The sequence below is a fragment of the Sorex fumeus genome, unplaced genomic scaffold, assembly GCF_029834395.1.
Source record: "Sorex fumeus unplaced genomic scaffold, SorFum_2.1 ptg000011l, whole genome shotgun sequence".
In the NCBI taxonomy this organism is placed as follows: Eukaryota; Metazoa; Chordata; class Mammalia; order Eulipotyphla; family Soricidae; genus Sorex; species Sorex fumeus.
In genome coordinates, this window is record NW_026606068.1 from 3229867 (window position 1) to 3245394 (window position 15528).

Consider the following 15528-nt stretch of genomic DNA (forward strand, 5'->3'; position numbering starts at 1 on the left):
TCCACTTATTATTTAAAGAAATAAATGAAATAGAAACTAATATATGCAAAGAACTAATAAAATTTGGGGCTGGAACAATAGTAGACCGGGGAGGGTGTTTGCCTTGCATGCGGCCGACTCGCTTTCAATCCCCAACATCCCATAGGGTACCCCAAGCACCGCCAGGAGTAATTCCTGAGTTCAGAGCCAGGAGTAACCCCTGAGCGTCACTGGGTGTGACCCAGAAAGAAAAAACAAACAAAAAAAAAAATAATAAAATTTAAAATTAATTTTTGAAAAAACGTCAAGAACTGACAAGTCCTTAGCTAACTAAGGAAAAAGGGGAGAAGATGGTTAGAAATAAAAGCCAAATCCCAGTGAGAAGAGAAGAGAAAAGTGTGTTTTTGTGTGTGTGTTTTGTTTTGTTTTTGTTTGGGGGCCACACCCCGCTGTACTCAGGGGTTACTTACTCCTAAATTCTTATTTACTCAAAAGCCACTCCTAAGGCATTCTGGGTGGGGGTTGAACGCAGGCCAGCTGTGTGCAAGGCAAGTTCCTTACTTCCTGTTCTATCTCTCACCACATTGGAGTCAGGTGTTTTAAAGCAGCGAAGGGGAGAGACGGGAGGAGCAGCCTCACAGAATGACCAGGTCAAGGAGAGAGTTAAAAGGCTGACTCTTTTCTTTGCATGCAGAAGCCCTGTGTTCAATCCTCAGCACTGCCGAATCCCCTGAGCCCCGAGATGGAAGTGACCCTGAAGACTGCCGGTGTGGCTCCCTCAAAAGAACCAAGAAACCCAACCAACAGATTAGAAGGTCTGAGGATACAGTGCTGCCTAGACCCCACAGTCAGCAGCCAAGAAGGGGCACCACGGGACTCTTTCCCACCGTATTTGTATCTGTGAAGATTTGATTCCATTGCTCCAAGTGCCCATTAATTGGGAGACACAGTGATGAGTCAAGATAGAGCTTTCTTGGCAAGAACAGCAGATTGGAAGATGGAAGATTCACAGGATACTGTGGTGCTTGGGAGAACAAGTTGTGTATGGGGGACCATGAGGTACAGGTGATCACACCCAGGTCCAACCCTTCAAGTTGTCTCCCTGACCTGTGATTAATATTCTTGATAAAATATTTTTTTAAAGGATTAGATTCCCTTGCATCTACTTAAATGTATTTTTTCTTTAGTGCTAGTTCATGGCCTAGACACTTACTTTCATAGCACACTGTATCAAGAGAATTATGCCTACGGAAATGTGTATTCAAGTTAGAAATAAATTTTCTGATGCTACTCAATAACCCTACTCCCAAAGTCCTAACCTGCCCAAGAATATAAATTTAACGTTGAGGCTTTGAGGCAAGCACTACAGGACCTACATAAACAAGACAAGCCAAAATCCCTTTCTGTAAATATAAAAACTGAAATAGAGGGGAAATTAAGTAGAAATAAAGAAATTCATGTGATGCAGAATTTTGAAACTATATTGACTATAAATTTCCTATAGCAATTCAATTTGCCTATAGAGTCTACAGAATTTTGTTCAGAAAAGAGAATCTTTCTTCTTTGGATTAGTCTGAGCATTTTTGTTTTGTTTTTTGGCCACATCTATTGATGCTCAGGGATTACTCCTGGCCTCTAGTTTCCCCACTTCTGCCTTTAAATTTTTCCACTACAAACTCAAAGAGTTGAGTACTTGCTTTGTATTCTTGGAGGCCTGGCTTTGATCCCTGTACTGTTTTGATCCCTGATCTTTGATCCCTGATTTTCTGAGCATCCCCAGAGTGATCTCTAAACAATGAGTTTTCCCCAAGCATCCTGAGGGTAGGCCCCCCCAAAAAAACTGAAAAGAAAAAGAATGGAAAACTCTTCATAATTAGACAAAAATGATTTTGCAGAAAAGGATGACATGTATGAATGAGGAGTTGTGAAGTTAACTCCAGGTTGACAACACTGAGATACCATGTTGTATATAGGATTCAACAAAGGTGTTTATTACCACAGGATTGGTGAAAGCCCCTAACTACCTAAACTATATAAATAGGCAGCTGGAAATGTAGAACCTTTTGTTTTTGAAATACTAGAACAAGATGAAAAAACAATTTGCATTTAATTGGGGAAAAATATTCAAGATCAATACCACATAGGGCAGTGTTTTTAGGAAGACAAAATGAAATTTTTCTAAAAATGTCTAGTTGCGTATCAGAGTCAGAGAGTCTGTTGGCTTTGACCACTTGTTATTCCCAATCTTAAGAGATATACCTCTCCTCACTGACTTTCCTCAATACCGTCTTCTTCTATCCATGTGGAGGCAAATCACGATTTAGTATTTTTTATTTACGCTGAACACAATTTCATGGAGTATGCATACCAGTCTTTTTATTCAGCCATTTATTCTTAGAAACGTGGGTTGACAGCCAGAATTTCATTTATCTTTAAAATCTATCCCTTTGGGGACAGATAGAGAGTAAAGTGGGTAAAGCACTTGTCTTCCATGTCCCCCAGGTTTCATCCCTGGCACTGCAGATAGCCCCTTGAGCACTGCCAGGAGGGATCCCTGAGCACAACCAGGGGCAGCCCCAAAAATAACAAACAAAAAAAATTGCATCTGGAGGACAAAGGTAGCTAGCCTGGTCAAGGTTCCCCAGATAGCCCCTCCCTTTTCTAACCCTGAATCCACATCAGACCCCGGGGTCTGGTTCCTTTTAGGATGCAGATTTATTGGTTCATTTCTGTCAACCCAAATGAAATATGTTTGACAAAACATTCAGGTGCATATCCTCCCTTTATAAAGGGCTCGGAGTTATAGATGAACTTCAGGCCACAGAGAAGACACGAGTAGTGGGTGATGATAGAAATCTTCCTGGGCTTTCCAAGGTCGCTGAGAACCTCTGTCAGCTCTGCACAAAGCAGCTCAAAAGTCCTTTGGTGGAGGACGTTCGGAGCACTGTAGCTCTCCTGTGGGGCTGGATAGACCTCGAGCATTAAGTGGGGCAGCCCGGCCAGGTGCTGCAGCATCAGGACCAGGGTGCCCATGGACATGCGGTTCCCACGAAGATTCAGGACCCTGAGCTGGGAGCAGAGTTTCAGCACAGGCAGAAGGACCTCCAGGTGGGTGTCCAGGAGCCCGCACACCCCTAAGTCCACGTCCTGCAGGGTGGACACACAGTTCTCCAGCAGAACTGGGAGGGACTCCCCAACAGAGCACAGCGGGATGCCTCGCAGACACAGCTCCTTCAGCTGGGTGAGGTTGGGGCACTGGAACAGATCTGTCAAGTCTGGCTCTGGGAGTGGACATTCTGTGATGCACAAAGTCTCCAGAGACCTGGTCAGGCACCTGGGGAAAGAGGAAGTTAGCTCTGAGGAATAGGATCGTGGAATAGGATCGTGCATGTAGATGTACCTCAAGAGGAAGATGCACCCCCAAAGAGATGAGCAGACTGACCTCCCCAAGGTCAAAGGGATTTTGACCATCATCTGAATGAAGGTGAAACCCGGGCACCTCAGTCTCACTGGAAGCTGAGCCTTTTCACTTTCAAGAGTGTGCAATTGGTCAAGTTTTTGAGTTGGCCTGAGTCTCCCAATCAATGCGGGCATCCTAGACTAGAATAATGGGAGACAGAACCAAAACGCTATACCAATCAAATTTGTTTAGACTGGTCTAAGCAATGAATTTTTCTTTTTCTTTCTGGGTCACACCCAATGATGCTCAGGGGTTGCTCCTGGCTCTGGACTCAGGAATTACTCCTGGCGGTGCTTGGGGGACTATATGGGATGCCAGGGATTGAACCTGCCTTGAACATGGCACGCCCTCCCTGCTATACTATCACTCCGCTCCCCCTAAGTAATGAATTTTAATTCTGGTCTGTGTTAGTGTTTTGGTGATGTAAAGGTAGAAAACCTTGACTTAGATCATTCACACTCAAAATCGAGAGAGGCTGGCATGAGAAAGAGCAGAGAAGAATCCTGCTCAAAGCCCAAGATGGCACAGACCCTGTGTGAGGAGCCTCACAAAGGTGTCATGCCACGCGGCCAACCTCCATCAGCGCATCCTTGTCACTCCTCTCCCACATCCTCATGCATGACTCAAACATTCCCAACAATGAGTCCGGCTCATTCTCGAACACAGCGGAATACAGCCCTTTGGAAGTGCTCACTTCAGCTGGGCGGGGGGGTGGTTCGTTTTCCTTAGTTCTCCCAAATCATCGTTTTTTTTGGGGGGGTCACACCTGGTGATGCACAGGGGTTCCTCCTGGTGCTGCACTCAGGAATCACTCCTGGTGGTGTTTGAGGGACCATATGGGATGCTAGGAATCGAACCCCAGTTGGCCGCGTGCAAGGCAAATGCCCTATCCACTGTGCGATCGCTCCTGCCCCCTCCCAAATCATCTTATGCCTCTGCCTCCGGAGCATTCCCAAACCACTCTCCCCACATAGCTCCTACTTGGGGGCTCCTGTGCGAAGCCACCATGCAGTCTGCATGCCTCACCTGAGAATCTGGCCCACGTGACCCCTGAGGAAGAAGGGACACTCCACACGAAGCTCCCGCAGTCTCTGCAACCTGGGCAGCTGAGCGGCCAGCAGGGATCCATACTGTTCCTGCTCCTGCAGCTCCTGGGGTCCGTGCCTGGTGATGAAGTGGAGTCCCTGCAGATTGCTCATACAGCCCAGAATAAGTGTGAAAGGAGCAAACCATCCCATGGTGCGCGACGTCCAGGTGAAAAACACTGCCATCTCCTGTACGCACGCCGCTGTAATCCCGCTCAGTAGCAAAGAGGGCATGGGCTCTTCATAAAAGGTAATTTTCTTACAGCACAGGTGAACCCCTTTCCTTTCCCTCGCCCAGTTAAGGATGTAGGTTATTTGTTCAGTGAGGGCAGCAAAGCCAAAAGTAATGTCTAAGACCATCTCCAAGGAAGCAGAGGTGTGCTTTCTTGGATTCCCATGGTCCACAGGTTCTTTCCCGTAAGCGCTGCTCTGGATAGGGGTCCCACACCAGCGATGCCAGAATTTCTCACTGATGGGACGAAAATCCACCACTTGCAGCTTGCACCGCCTGTTGGGCAATGGAACATTGGGAACATGTTTGAAGTTTCTACTCTCAGACAACCAGGTTCTTCTTGGTGCCAGAACTAGTTCCCTTCACCTCTTTCATATTACATTCCTCAGATATTGTATAACATTGGTTTGTCCTTGCTCCTCCTGCAGGGAGCTTAGGTTTATTGAGTTACTCCCTCAACAGTGCTCCTGAGGCAGACCCAATTCCATCAGGCAGTCATAATAGTCCTATATTGCTTTCCTCTTTCCTTTTGTCCTTTGCATAGTTTAGCAATGCTTTTGTATAGATACGGGAGCACAATTAGTGCTATGCTTTCGTAACATAGAGTTAATGGACTCCGAATAATATTTACTCCTGGGTAACTATCATATTTACTTGACTTAAGTCTCAATTGCCCTTACTTCCTAACATCCCCCAAAAGAGGTTCTGGCAAGGGACAAGGATGGACCCAGGGCAAATTGTAAACTACACTGGCGTCGAAAAGGGGCAAGCTAAGAACAATATGAAAAGCCTGGTCATGGAACACACTCTGTCATGTCCCAAAAAGAAGTAACTGAATAAGGACATTGTTGGGTTAGGAAAGACAAAGCTGGCCTGAGGACTGTAGCTGGGACATATAGCAAGATGTCTCCAAGAAGAACCACTCTTTAAAGCTCAGTACATCTCTTATTGTGTTCATACAAAATGACTAGAAATATTAGTATTCAATATGATCGTTTCAATGAATTAGTAGCTAAGGAAAGAAGAAAGTAATATGCCCTTTAGATGGAATTCTGGGTGGATCTCCTAGAGTGCTGAACCCCCAGATGAGATTTTAGTCCTTAAGTTCATCTCCTTGAAGAACTTCCCTGGAAGGAAAGGCTTTACATCTGTTTATTGTTATGATGGGCTGGAGCAATAGCACAGTGGGTAGGGTGTTTGCCTTGCACGCGGCTGACCCGGGTTCAATTCCTCTGTCCCTCTCAGAGAGCTCAGCAAGCTACCGAGAGTATCCCGCCCACACGGCAGAGCCTGGCAAGCTACCTGTGGCAGATTTGATATGCCAAAATCAGTAACAAGTCTCACAATGGAGACGTTATTGGTACCCGCTTGAGCAAATGAACAACGGAACAGTGCTACAGTGCTATTGTTATCATAATGTTCACCCCCACTTATGTGTGCCCCACTCTTCACGTTTCTATATAACTATGCTGTAAGGATGAGGAAAGGAGAAATAACTACGCCAGAGGAGAAGAGGAGGAGAAAGAAAAAGAAGAGGAGAAATGAACAGTCCCAATTACCAACCAGCCTGTGACCCCTGTGCCTCTATTCCCCACGGCCCCATTCCTTGATTTGCCTGTCGCCTTTGGCCCGCCTGGGGAGGTGGCTCTCGGCCACCTAACGCATTCACTGTGTCCAACTTTTTGAACTCACACCTCAAGTTTTCCCCACCCACTTCCTCCCTCTGACTCCATCTCCATCTCCATCCCATGTCAGTGGGGCTGGGCAAGCACAGATTCTTTCAGACACCTCCTAAGCTTTCTAGAAACTCCTGGAAGGCTTCTCTCAGCGTGTGTTCACCTCTGGCAGAGTGGTCTGTGCTCTACATTGGCATCAGAGAGGTCCAGTCTTACTACCCTGACCCAGTCAACCCACAAACTATGATTCTTTCAGGTTACCTGATTCAGTCTTACCTGTGTCGAACCTTCTGGGCAAGTAGAGCATCAAGTCCATCCATAAGTGCTTTAAAATAAGCGGTCACAGAGTTGGATTGTTGTATATAAATCCCCAAGGGTAAAACAGGAAAGGGCCAGGTCAGTACTAAGCCCTTCAGAGTCTTAAGAGACCGGAAAGAGACTGCATCCAGCAGCAGATATGGGAAGAGCTCTGTGGGGATGTCTTCCAGGTCAGTGATGGACATCTCAGCATCCTTCAGCAGGCACCGTCGTGCCAAGTCCTGGAGAGAGCTTGGATTCCAGGTCCATGTCCTGTGTCTATGCATCATGGAAACCTTTGGAAACATCCAGGCATCTGGTGTCACTTTTTGGTTTGTTACGTTAGGGGCCACATGCTCAGTGCTTACTCCTTGCTCTGCGCTCAGGGTACCATGTCGATGCTGGGGATCAAACCTAGGTTGGCCACAAGCACCTGCCCACTGTACTATCATTTCAGCCCTGCATCTGGGGTCTTTTGCAAGCCAAGCCTGAGCTAACTCAGCCTATATCCCCCTGCCTTGGTCAAAGGAACTCCCTCATGCCTTGTCACTTCCCTGGCTGTGTGGAAAGGATCTCCAGTGAGCCCAGTCCCACACAGGCCTCTAGACTGCAGGACAAGCCTCCCAGTAACACCAGGGAGGAAGGACATCCACGATCCATCTGTAAAATCTTCCTGTTGTTGGCTGAGTTCCTATTACTCTTAGGGGGGAAGACAGGAAGGGAAACTGATGCACCCTTTAGAGGAATTGCAGGGCCTTTTTTTTTTTCTTTTTGGGTCATACCCAGCGATGCTCAGGGGTTACTCCTGGCTCTGCACTCAGGAATTACTCCTGGTGGTGCTCAGGTGACTATATAGGATGTTGGGAATCAAACCAGGGTCGGCCACGTGCAAGGCAAACGCCCTCCCCGCTGTGCTATTACCCTAGCCCCTTGCAGGGCCTTTTTTTCAGAGCAAAATAATGGGACCCAGGATCCTGTGACCCAGCAAAGCTTTGCTTCCTAGTTCAACCAACTGGGAAAGATCAGAAAAACCCAGAAAGGGAAGAGGAAATGGGTGGATTGAAAGACCTTTGAGAAGTCTTTTACCTTCCACATTGAAATACGAATCTGGAGAATCCAAAGGAAGCAACGCAGAAAATCTGACAGATGTGGCGAACACTGAGATGTGTTGAGATTTCTAAGCTCTATCTCTTCACATATATTAATATTAGACTTGAAGCATCGGTTTAGGGCAAGAGCAGAAGCGGTAGTGGAGCAGAGAGAACATTTGTCTTGCACTGTCCACTTTATAATCCCTGGCACCCCACATGGTCCTCAGAGCCCCACCAGGAAAATCCCCAAGCACAGCCAGGAGTAAACCCTGCTGGGTGTGACACCCAAACAAAAACAAAATAAAAAAGGAGCTCGGGGCAAGAGATTATTCACATTCAAAACACAAACTATCCTCTACCATATTTCCTCAATGTAAACTTTTGTATAAAAAAGTCTTGAGAAAAATCACAAACCTTTAACTATGAGCCTACAAACTATAGATTGCTCAATTTGCTCGAGCGGGCCCAGTAACGTCTCCATTGGAGACTTTGTTGTTACTGTGTCTGGCATATCCAATACTCTCGGTAGCTTGCCGGGCTCTCAGAAAGGGGCAGAGGAATCGAACTCGGGTCGGCCATGTTGGCCGCTTGTAAGGCGAACGCCCTACCCGCTGTGCTATCGCTCCAGCCCATATTTAATATTTCATATTTAAACTATAGATTAAATATTTAAATACTATAGATAAAATATTTAAAATGCAAACAAAGGGGTTGGAGGATAGTACAGCGGGTAGGGAGCTTGTCTTGCACGCGACCGACCCAGGTTCAATATCTGGCACCCCAGAGGGTCCCCCGAGCCCACCAGAAGTGGTCCCTGAGCACAGAGACAGGAGTAAACCCTGAGCACCCCTATGCTTAACAAAACAAAACAAAGACTAATCAACACAAAAGAACAAGTAAAATTCCAAGACATAAAACCCCAAGAACTTGAATGCTGTTCATTTAAAACTTTCTGCTTTCACTAGATATTTAAAAGTGAAATAGCCCAACATACAAATCAGAGTGTTTAGGGGTAAACACAAGATTGTGCTTAGGAGCAAAAGCCAAGGCTGAAATTCATCTGCCTAAAAAAGATTAGAAAAAAAAAACACAGGAAAATGGGTGCCTATCACCCCATTCCAGAATGCAGGTTTAAGGGGGAGTGCCTTCAGTTTAAGGAGAAAATCCTCTGCTGAGAGGAGAAACTTACCAGTTGTGAAGGTTGGGAAATTCTCGGGTGTCCTGGAAGACTCAGGAGCTAGAAGTTTGTGCCTCTCCTCTTTGGACCCGGCAGCTTTTAGCAAGGGTTCGAAACCCACCTTCTACTTTATGCATATTTTCCTCCAATAGGAAGGAAGGAGAGTTGGGTGGATACATTATCCCATCAGATTATTCAAATTAGTATTTTCTTTCGTTCAGGCCCATTGATCGGATCAAATATCCAGGCAGCAAGAGAAATAATGAAGGCGGGGTAACTAAAGATCTATTTGCTGCTTCACTCGTAAGTTTACAAATCGAGGGAGTGACAGCACTGGGTGATGCAAGGAAAAATCCAAATCTTCCCGATACTAGCCAAGAAAACAATCCATTAGACATAGAAAGATTGCATTCATCTGGGGAACATAAAGTAACAAAATAGGAGACTAACACCCAAGAATGGCCAGGATTAAGGTAAAGGTAAAGGCCCTCCCGTTGATCGTCGATTTGCTCGAGCGGGCCCAGTAACGTCTCCATTGGAGACTTTGTTGTTACTGTGTCTGGCATATCGAATACTCTCGGTAGCTTGCCGGGCTCTCCGAGAGGGGCAGAGGAATCAAACTCGGGTCGGCCATGTTGGCCGCTTGTAAGGCGAACGCCCTACCCGCTGTGCTATCGCTCCAGCCCGGCCAGGATTAGTACCAGAAATTTTACTCCATGGCTTGGAGGCCAACCACACATACTAGGAGAAAAGGGAGCTCAGATAAAGAAGGGAACACCAAATAAAGGTGTTGGGAGGATCCTCCCAGGATGGGAGAAGCATGCGGAAAGTAGACTATAGACTAAACATGATTGTCACCCATTGCCTCTTTTGCAAACCACTACACCCAATAAGAGAGAGAGAACAGGAGGGAATGCCCTGCCACAGAGGCAGGGTGGGATGGGGGGGGGATGGGGGTGGGAGGGATACTGGGATCCGTGGTGGTGGGAAATGGGCACCGGTGGAGGGATGGGTATTTGATCATTGTATAATTGAAACCCAAGCACAAAAATTTGTAAGTCTGCAACTGTACCTCATGATGTCTCGCTATTCAAAAAAATTTTAATAAAATAAAAAAATAATAATAAATAAAAAAAGAAAACAATCCATGAAAATATGATGGGAGTAATTGGTCCTAGCATGTACCTCAGTCCCCCAGAAAGTATGTGATGGAACATGATGGCCACTTAGTACCCGTATTGCAAACCATAACACCCAAAAGGAGAGAGAGTAAGAGGAATGTGCCTGCCACAGAGGCAGGGAGGGGACGGAGAGGGGTGGCGGGAGGGGTACTGGGAACATTGGTGGTGGAGAATGGACACTGGTGGAGGGATGGGTACTCGATCATTGTATGACTGAAACATAATCATAAAAGTCTGTAAGTCTGTAACTTGGTGGAAAGAGAGAAAGAAAGAAAGAAAGAAAGAAAGAAAGAAAGAAAGAAAGAAAGAAAGAAAGAAAGAGAAAGAGAGAGAAAGAAAGAGAGAGAGGAAGGAAGGAAGGAAGGAAGGAAGGAAGAAAGAAAGAAAGAAAGAAAGAAAGAAAGAAAGAAAGAAAGAAAGGAAGAGAAAGAAACCAGCCGCAGGAGGTTTTATCTCTGACTACGCCTGCTACCCTGAGCACCACAGAGAGTGACCACTGAGAGTAGAGCCAGGGGAAGCTTCTAAGCACTGCTGGTGTGTCCCAAGAGCAAATAAATATGAACAAAAAATCCTTCGTGTCGGTCCCTGAAAGACACTCCCATATTTACTACAAACCTAAATCAAGTGAGGATTAGACTTGGGGGCAAGGGTAAACTGAGGTCTTATCTTTAGGCTCCAAAGAAAAGGTGAGCAAGAAAAACAATGTCTGGGGCTGGAGCGATAGCACAGCAGGTAGAGCATTTGCCTTGCACACAGCTGACCTGGGCTCGATTACAGAATCCCATATGCTCAATTCTGAGCACCGCCAGGAGTAATTCCTGAGTGCAAAGCCAGGAGTAACCCCTGTGCATCACAGGGTACCCAAAAAGAAAAAAAAATGTCTAATAAGTTTTCTTTGGCTCAATTTCTCTTCATTTTTTTCCTTCCTTTTAGGCTATATCCCACTATGCTCAGGAGTTACTCCTGGCTTTGTGCTCAGGGAACCATAGACAGTGCAAAGAATCAAATTAGGGCTCACCATATGCAAGGCAAGCATCTTACCCCCATACCATCTAGCCAGCCTTTTACACTGAAACATATTAGAAAATGTAATTCTCTTTTTGTCTCTGTAATTGTCTCCTGTTAGTGGCAAGATTCACTGCTGCGGCCAGAGTGATAGTACAACAGGCAAGGTACTGATTTTTTTTTCTTTTTGAGTCACACCTGGCAATGCACAGGAGTTACTCCTGACTCTGCATTCAGGAATTATTCCTGGCGGTGCTCAGGGGACCATATGGGGTGCTGGGGATAGAATCCGGGTCAGCCGCATGCAAGGCAAACGCCCTACCCACTATACTATTGCTCCAACCCCCAGGTACTGAATTTAAGGGAAGGAGAGCACTTATCTCAGAAGAAATCACCCCTCCACACTGCTGGGACTGAAGCAATAGTACAGTGGGGAGGATGCTTTCCTTGCACATGGCTGACACGGGTTTGATCCCTGGCATCCCATATGGTCCTTCAAAGTCATGAGGAGTGATCCCTGAGTGCAGAGCCAGGAGTAAGCCCTGAGCACCACTGAGCATGGCCCCAAAACCAAAACAAACAAGTGAAAAAGAAACCATTGTGAAAATACAAGTGCATTTATTTGAGAACATTCAACTTCACATGAATACTTAAAAAGTTTTAGGGGTTTTTGGGGCTGGAGAGATAGTATAGCGGGTAGTGTGTTTGCCTTACACGCGGCCAACCTGGGTTCGATTCCCAGCATCCCATATGGTCCCCTGAGCACCACCAGGAGTAACTCCTGAGTGCAGAGCGAGGAGTAACCCCTGTGAATCGCCAGGTGTGACCCAAAAAGGAAATCAATCAATCAATCAATCAATCAATAGAAATTTTACGGTTTTTGTGTATGTGTGTATTTGATGTATAAATATATCTGTTGTAAACAGAGACATGCCTTCAATATGCACATAAGATGTAAAATATTCTTCAAGTTACTACTTTAATTTTCTTTATTGGGGCTGGAGCAATAGCAGAGTGGGTAGGGCATTTGCCTTGCGTGCAGACAACCCGGGTTCCGATCCCCAGAGTAACCTCTGTGCATTGCTGGGTGTGACCCAAAAAGAAAAAAAAAATTCTTTATTTGGCTTGGGAGGCCACACTGTCAGTTCTCTGTCTTTTCCTCCTGTGTCCTCCTGGAAGATTCCCCCGCCCCTGAACCCCAGAGCCACACCTGGGATTCCTGACAAAGAGGAGCGGGCAGACCCTTTGGCATATCCCGCAGAGGGCTCAGCTGAGTCCTTGGGCCCCAGCCCTCTGCTGGCCACTGAGCTCTGACCGTGTACACAAGTGTCATAGCCCCTAGCAAGAATCACGTGTGTGGACTCCACAAGCTCCCATAGTGAGCGTCCTCTCCTCACTTACTTGGAGGGAAAAGGAAGCTCTTGGGCCGGACCGATAGCACAGTGCATAGGGTGTTTGCTTTGCACGCGGCCAACCTGGGTTCGATCCCCAGCATCCCATATGGTCCCCCAAGCTGTGCCAGGATTAATTTCTAACGCAGAGCCAGGAGTAACCCCTGAGCATCGCCAGGTGTGACAACGCCCCCAAAAAGTGCAAAAAAAAAAAAGAGCCTGTTTGGCATGCCCTGTGGGGATCCCTAGGATGAGGGAATTATTGGTCAAATGACATGAATGGGATCAGATGAAGTGACTTGTCCTATTTGTCTTGGAATTTCAGTGGGACTGAGCTCAGAGATCCCAATCAGTGTTTCCAACACAGGACCAGTCCCCTCACATGACAGTCACTTGCTCATGAGAGGATTGCAGTTGACCTGCAGTGGGGACCCCCAACAGCATGGGTTATGAAGCCTGAGCCTGCACAAAGGACAGGATCAAGGAACCAAGTGGAGAAGCAGGCGACATGCTGATGGCCAGGACTCTTATCTCTTAGCTGTAGTGACAGCCCTGCCAGACACCTAGAACAGGTTCCAAGTGTGGGTGTTTATTTTCTGGGGTCACACCCGGTGATGCTCAGGGGTTACTACTGACTCTGCACTCAGGAATTACGCCTGGAGTTGCTCAGGGGACCATATGGGATGCTGGGAATCGAGCCCAGGTCAGCCACGTGCAAGGCAAACGTCCTACCTGCTGTGCTATCGCTCCAGCCCCCCATGTGTGTTTTAAGCCTGAACTGCAGAGAAGAAGAGGTGAGATGAAGCACAGAGAGGAAAGCCCAGGAGAGAGCCATGTGGGAGGTCCTGAGACCTGGCCTCGGGCCATGGCAAGTGTGTCATCTCGGGACATCATGTGGATCACCTCTGGGACCATCAGGACCTGGCATCCAGCAAGGAGTATGGGCTAATAGGTGAGTCCATGGCAAAGAAAACAGACAAGGTTGGCAGGGAGGTTCTTCAAAGTTCCATTTTATTTGTGTACTGTCTGGGATGGAACACTGGTCTTCAATATGAGGTGTGTGCTCTGCTGAGTCTCAGCCCCAGACCTCATCCCTTCATTTCTGACCTTCTAATAAAAGTTCTACATTAAGCACACTCACTCTCTCATATATAGCCCAAATGATGAAATGGCTCAAGAATTCCAAAGTTATGTCTGACTCTAGAGACAAGTTCCCGGATACCCCATTGTTCCCCAGTACAGATACAAAGACCCCCAACTACACATCCCCGCTTTGACCGTCTCATGAACTTCCCTTCACACCACAGGTCTGTGTCCCTGTATAGACACCAGGTAGCTCTTTCATCTTTCTCAGTTTGGAAATGAAATTTTTAGAATTTGACAATTGCAGCAGGAGACAGGGAATAACATGGGTTCACAGTTGTGGAAGATAATCTTGCCACAGCGAGAACAGGACTTGGTGCTGAGAAGGAAGGACCTGGGCTTTCCTAAGTCCCTGAGAACCTCCCTCAGCTCTGCACAGAGCAGCTCAAAGGTCCTTTGGTGGAGTGTGCTCTCCTGAGGGGCTGGATAGACCTCCATCATTAAGTGGGGTAGCCCGGCCAGGTGGCGCAACATCTGGACCAGAGTGGCCGTGGACACGCAGTTTCCATAAAGGTTCAGGATGCTGAGCTGGGAGCAGAGCTTCAGCACAGGCAGGATGGCCTCCAGGTGGGAGTCCTGGAGCCCGCATATCCCTAAGTCCAGGTACTGCAGGGTGGACGCACAGTTCTCCAGCAGCATGTGCAGGGGCTCCCTCACCAGGCTCAAGGGGGTGCCTCTCAGACTCAACTCCTTCAGTTGGGTGAGGTTGGGGCACTGGCACAGATGTGTCAAGTCTTGCTCTAGAAGTGGACACTCCATGAGGGACAAGGTCTCCAAAGGGGTCCTCAGGCACCTGGGAGAAAGGAACAGTTAGTTAGTTCTTGGGAACATGCATGGTAGAAGACCTGTCCTCATGGTCAAAGGCATCCTGGCCACCTTATAGCACTCTGCCCCAAGTACACCATTTTCATTTGAGTCTCAATCTTTTCATCTTTGGAGTGTCACTGGTGAAGCCCACAAAGTCTAAAACTCCCTTACTTCACCCTTCACGAGGAGAGCACTCATAGTTCAGTCCTTGAAGGATGAAGCAAGATCCCCCCCTTTTTTTGGAGGGGGAGGGTCATGCACGGTGATGCACAGGGGTTACTGTTGGCTTTGCACTCATGAATTACTCCTTACTTCTGGTGGTGCTCAGGGGACTATATGGAATGCTGGGAATCGAACCTGGGTCAGCTGCATGCAAGGCAAACGCCCTCCCCGCTGTGCTATCGCCCCAGCCCCCTGAAGCAAGACCTTGATGACTACCAGTTCCTGACACAGTGACTCAATAAATTTGGCATCATAGATTGTGATACTGGGAATAAAATTAAATATTCTCTGGGCCACAGGTAGTACAGGGGATAAGATGATTCCTTGTATGCAACTCACCCTCCACACTGCTTGGGTCCCCTAAACAGAGCCAGGAGTAAGCCCTAAGCATAGAGCAAGATGTGACCCCAAAACGAACAATAATAAAATGAACTATGCTTAACTAGGCTAGGTAAGATGGGACATGACCTTATAATAGTGGTAGTCAAAGGCTGGAGGATAGTATAGCCTGTAAGGTGCTGGACTTGCATGTAGCTGACTCAGAGTCAATCCCTGGCATGTCATATTGTCCCTTGAACCCTGTCAGGAGTAAACACTTGAGATTGCCAGGTGTGCCTCCCCACCCCCACTCCCCACCGCACCCCCAAATTGATACTCAATCACCAGTTTTTGGGACAGTGCAGGCTTGCAGATGAAAACAGTTCAAGGGGCTGGAGCGATAGTACAGTGGTAGGGCGTTTTCCTTGCATGTGGCCAACCCAGGTTCGATCCACAGTATCCCA

General features: G+C 47.1%; 1 protein-coding gene across 1 annotated transcript; it reads right to left on the reverse strand.

Annotated features, from left to right (window-relative positions):
• Positions 1-2694: 2694 nt before the first annotated feature.
• Positions 2695-7016, reverse strand: LOC130020259 (PRAME family member 12-like). The gene is made up of 3 exons (XM_056110873.1): positions 6709-7016; positions 4466-5032; positions 2695-3313 (listed from the first exon to the last, which is right to left on the reverse strand). The coding sequence occupies exons 1-3, from the start codon at positions 7014-7016 to the stop codon at positions 2695-2697; spliced, it is 1494 nt and encodes a 497-aa protein (XP_055966848.1).
• Between the last annotated feature and the right edge of the window lie 8512 nt (positions 7017-15528).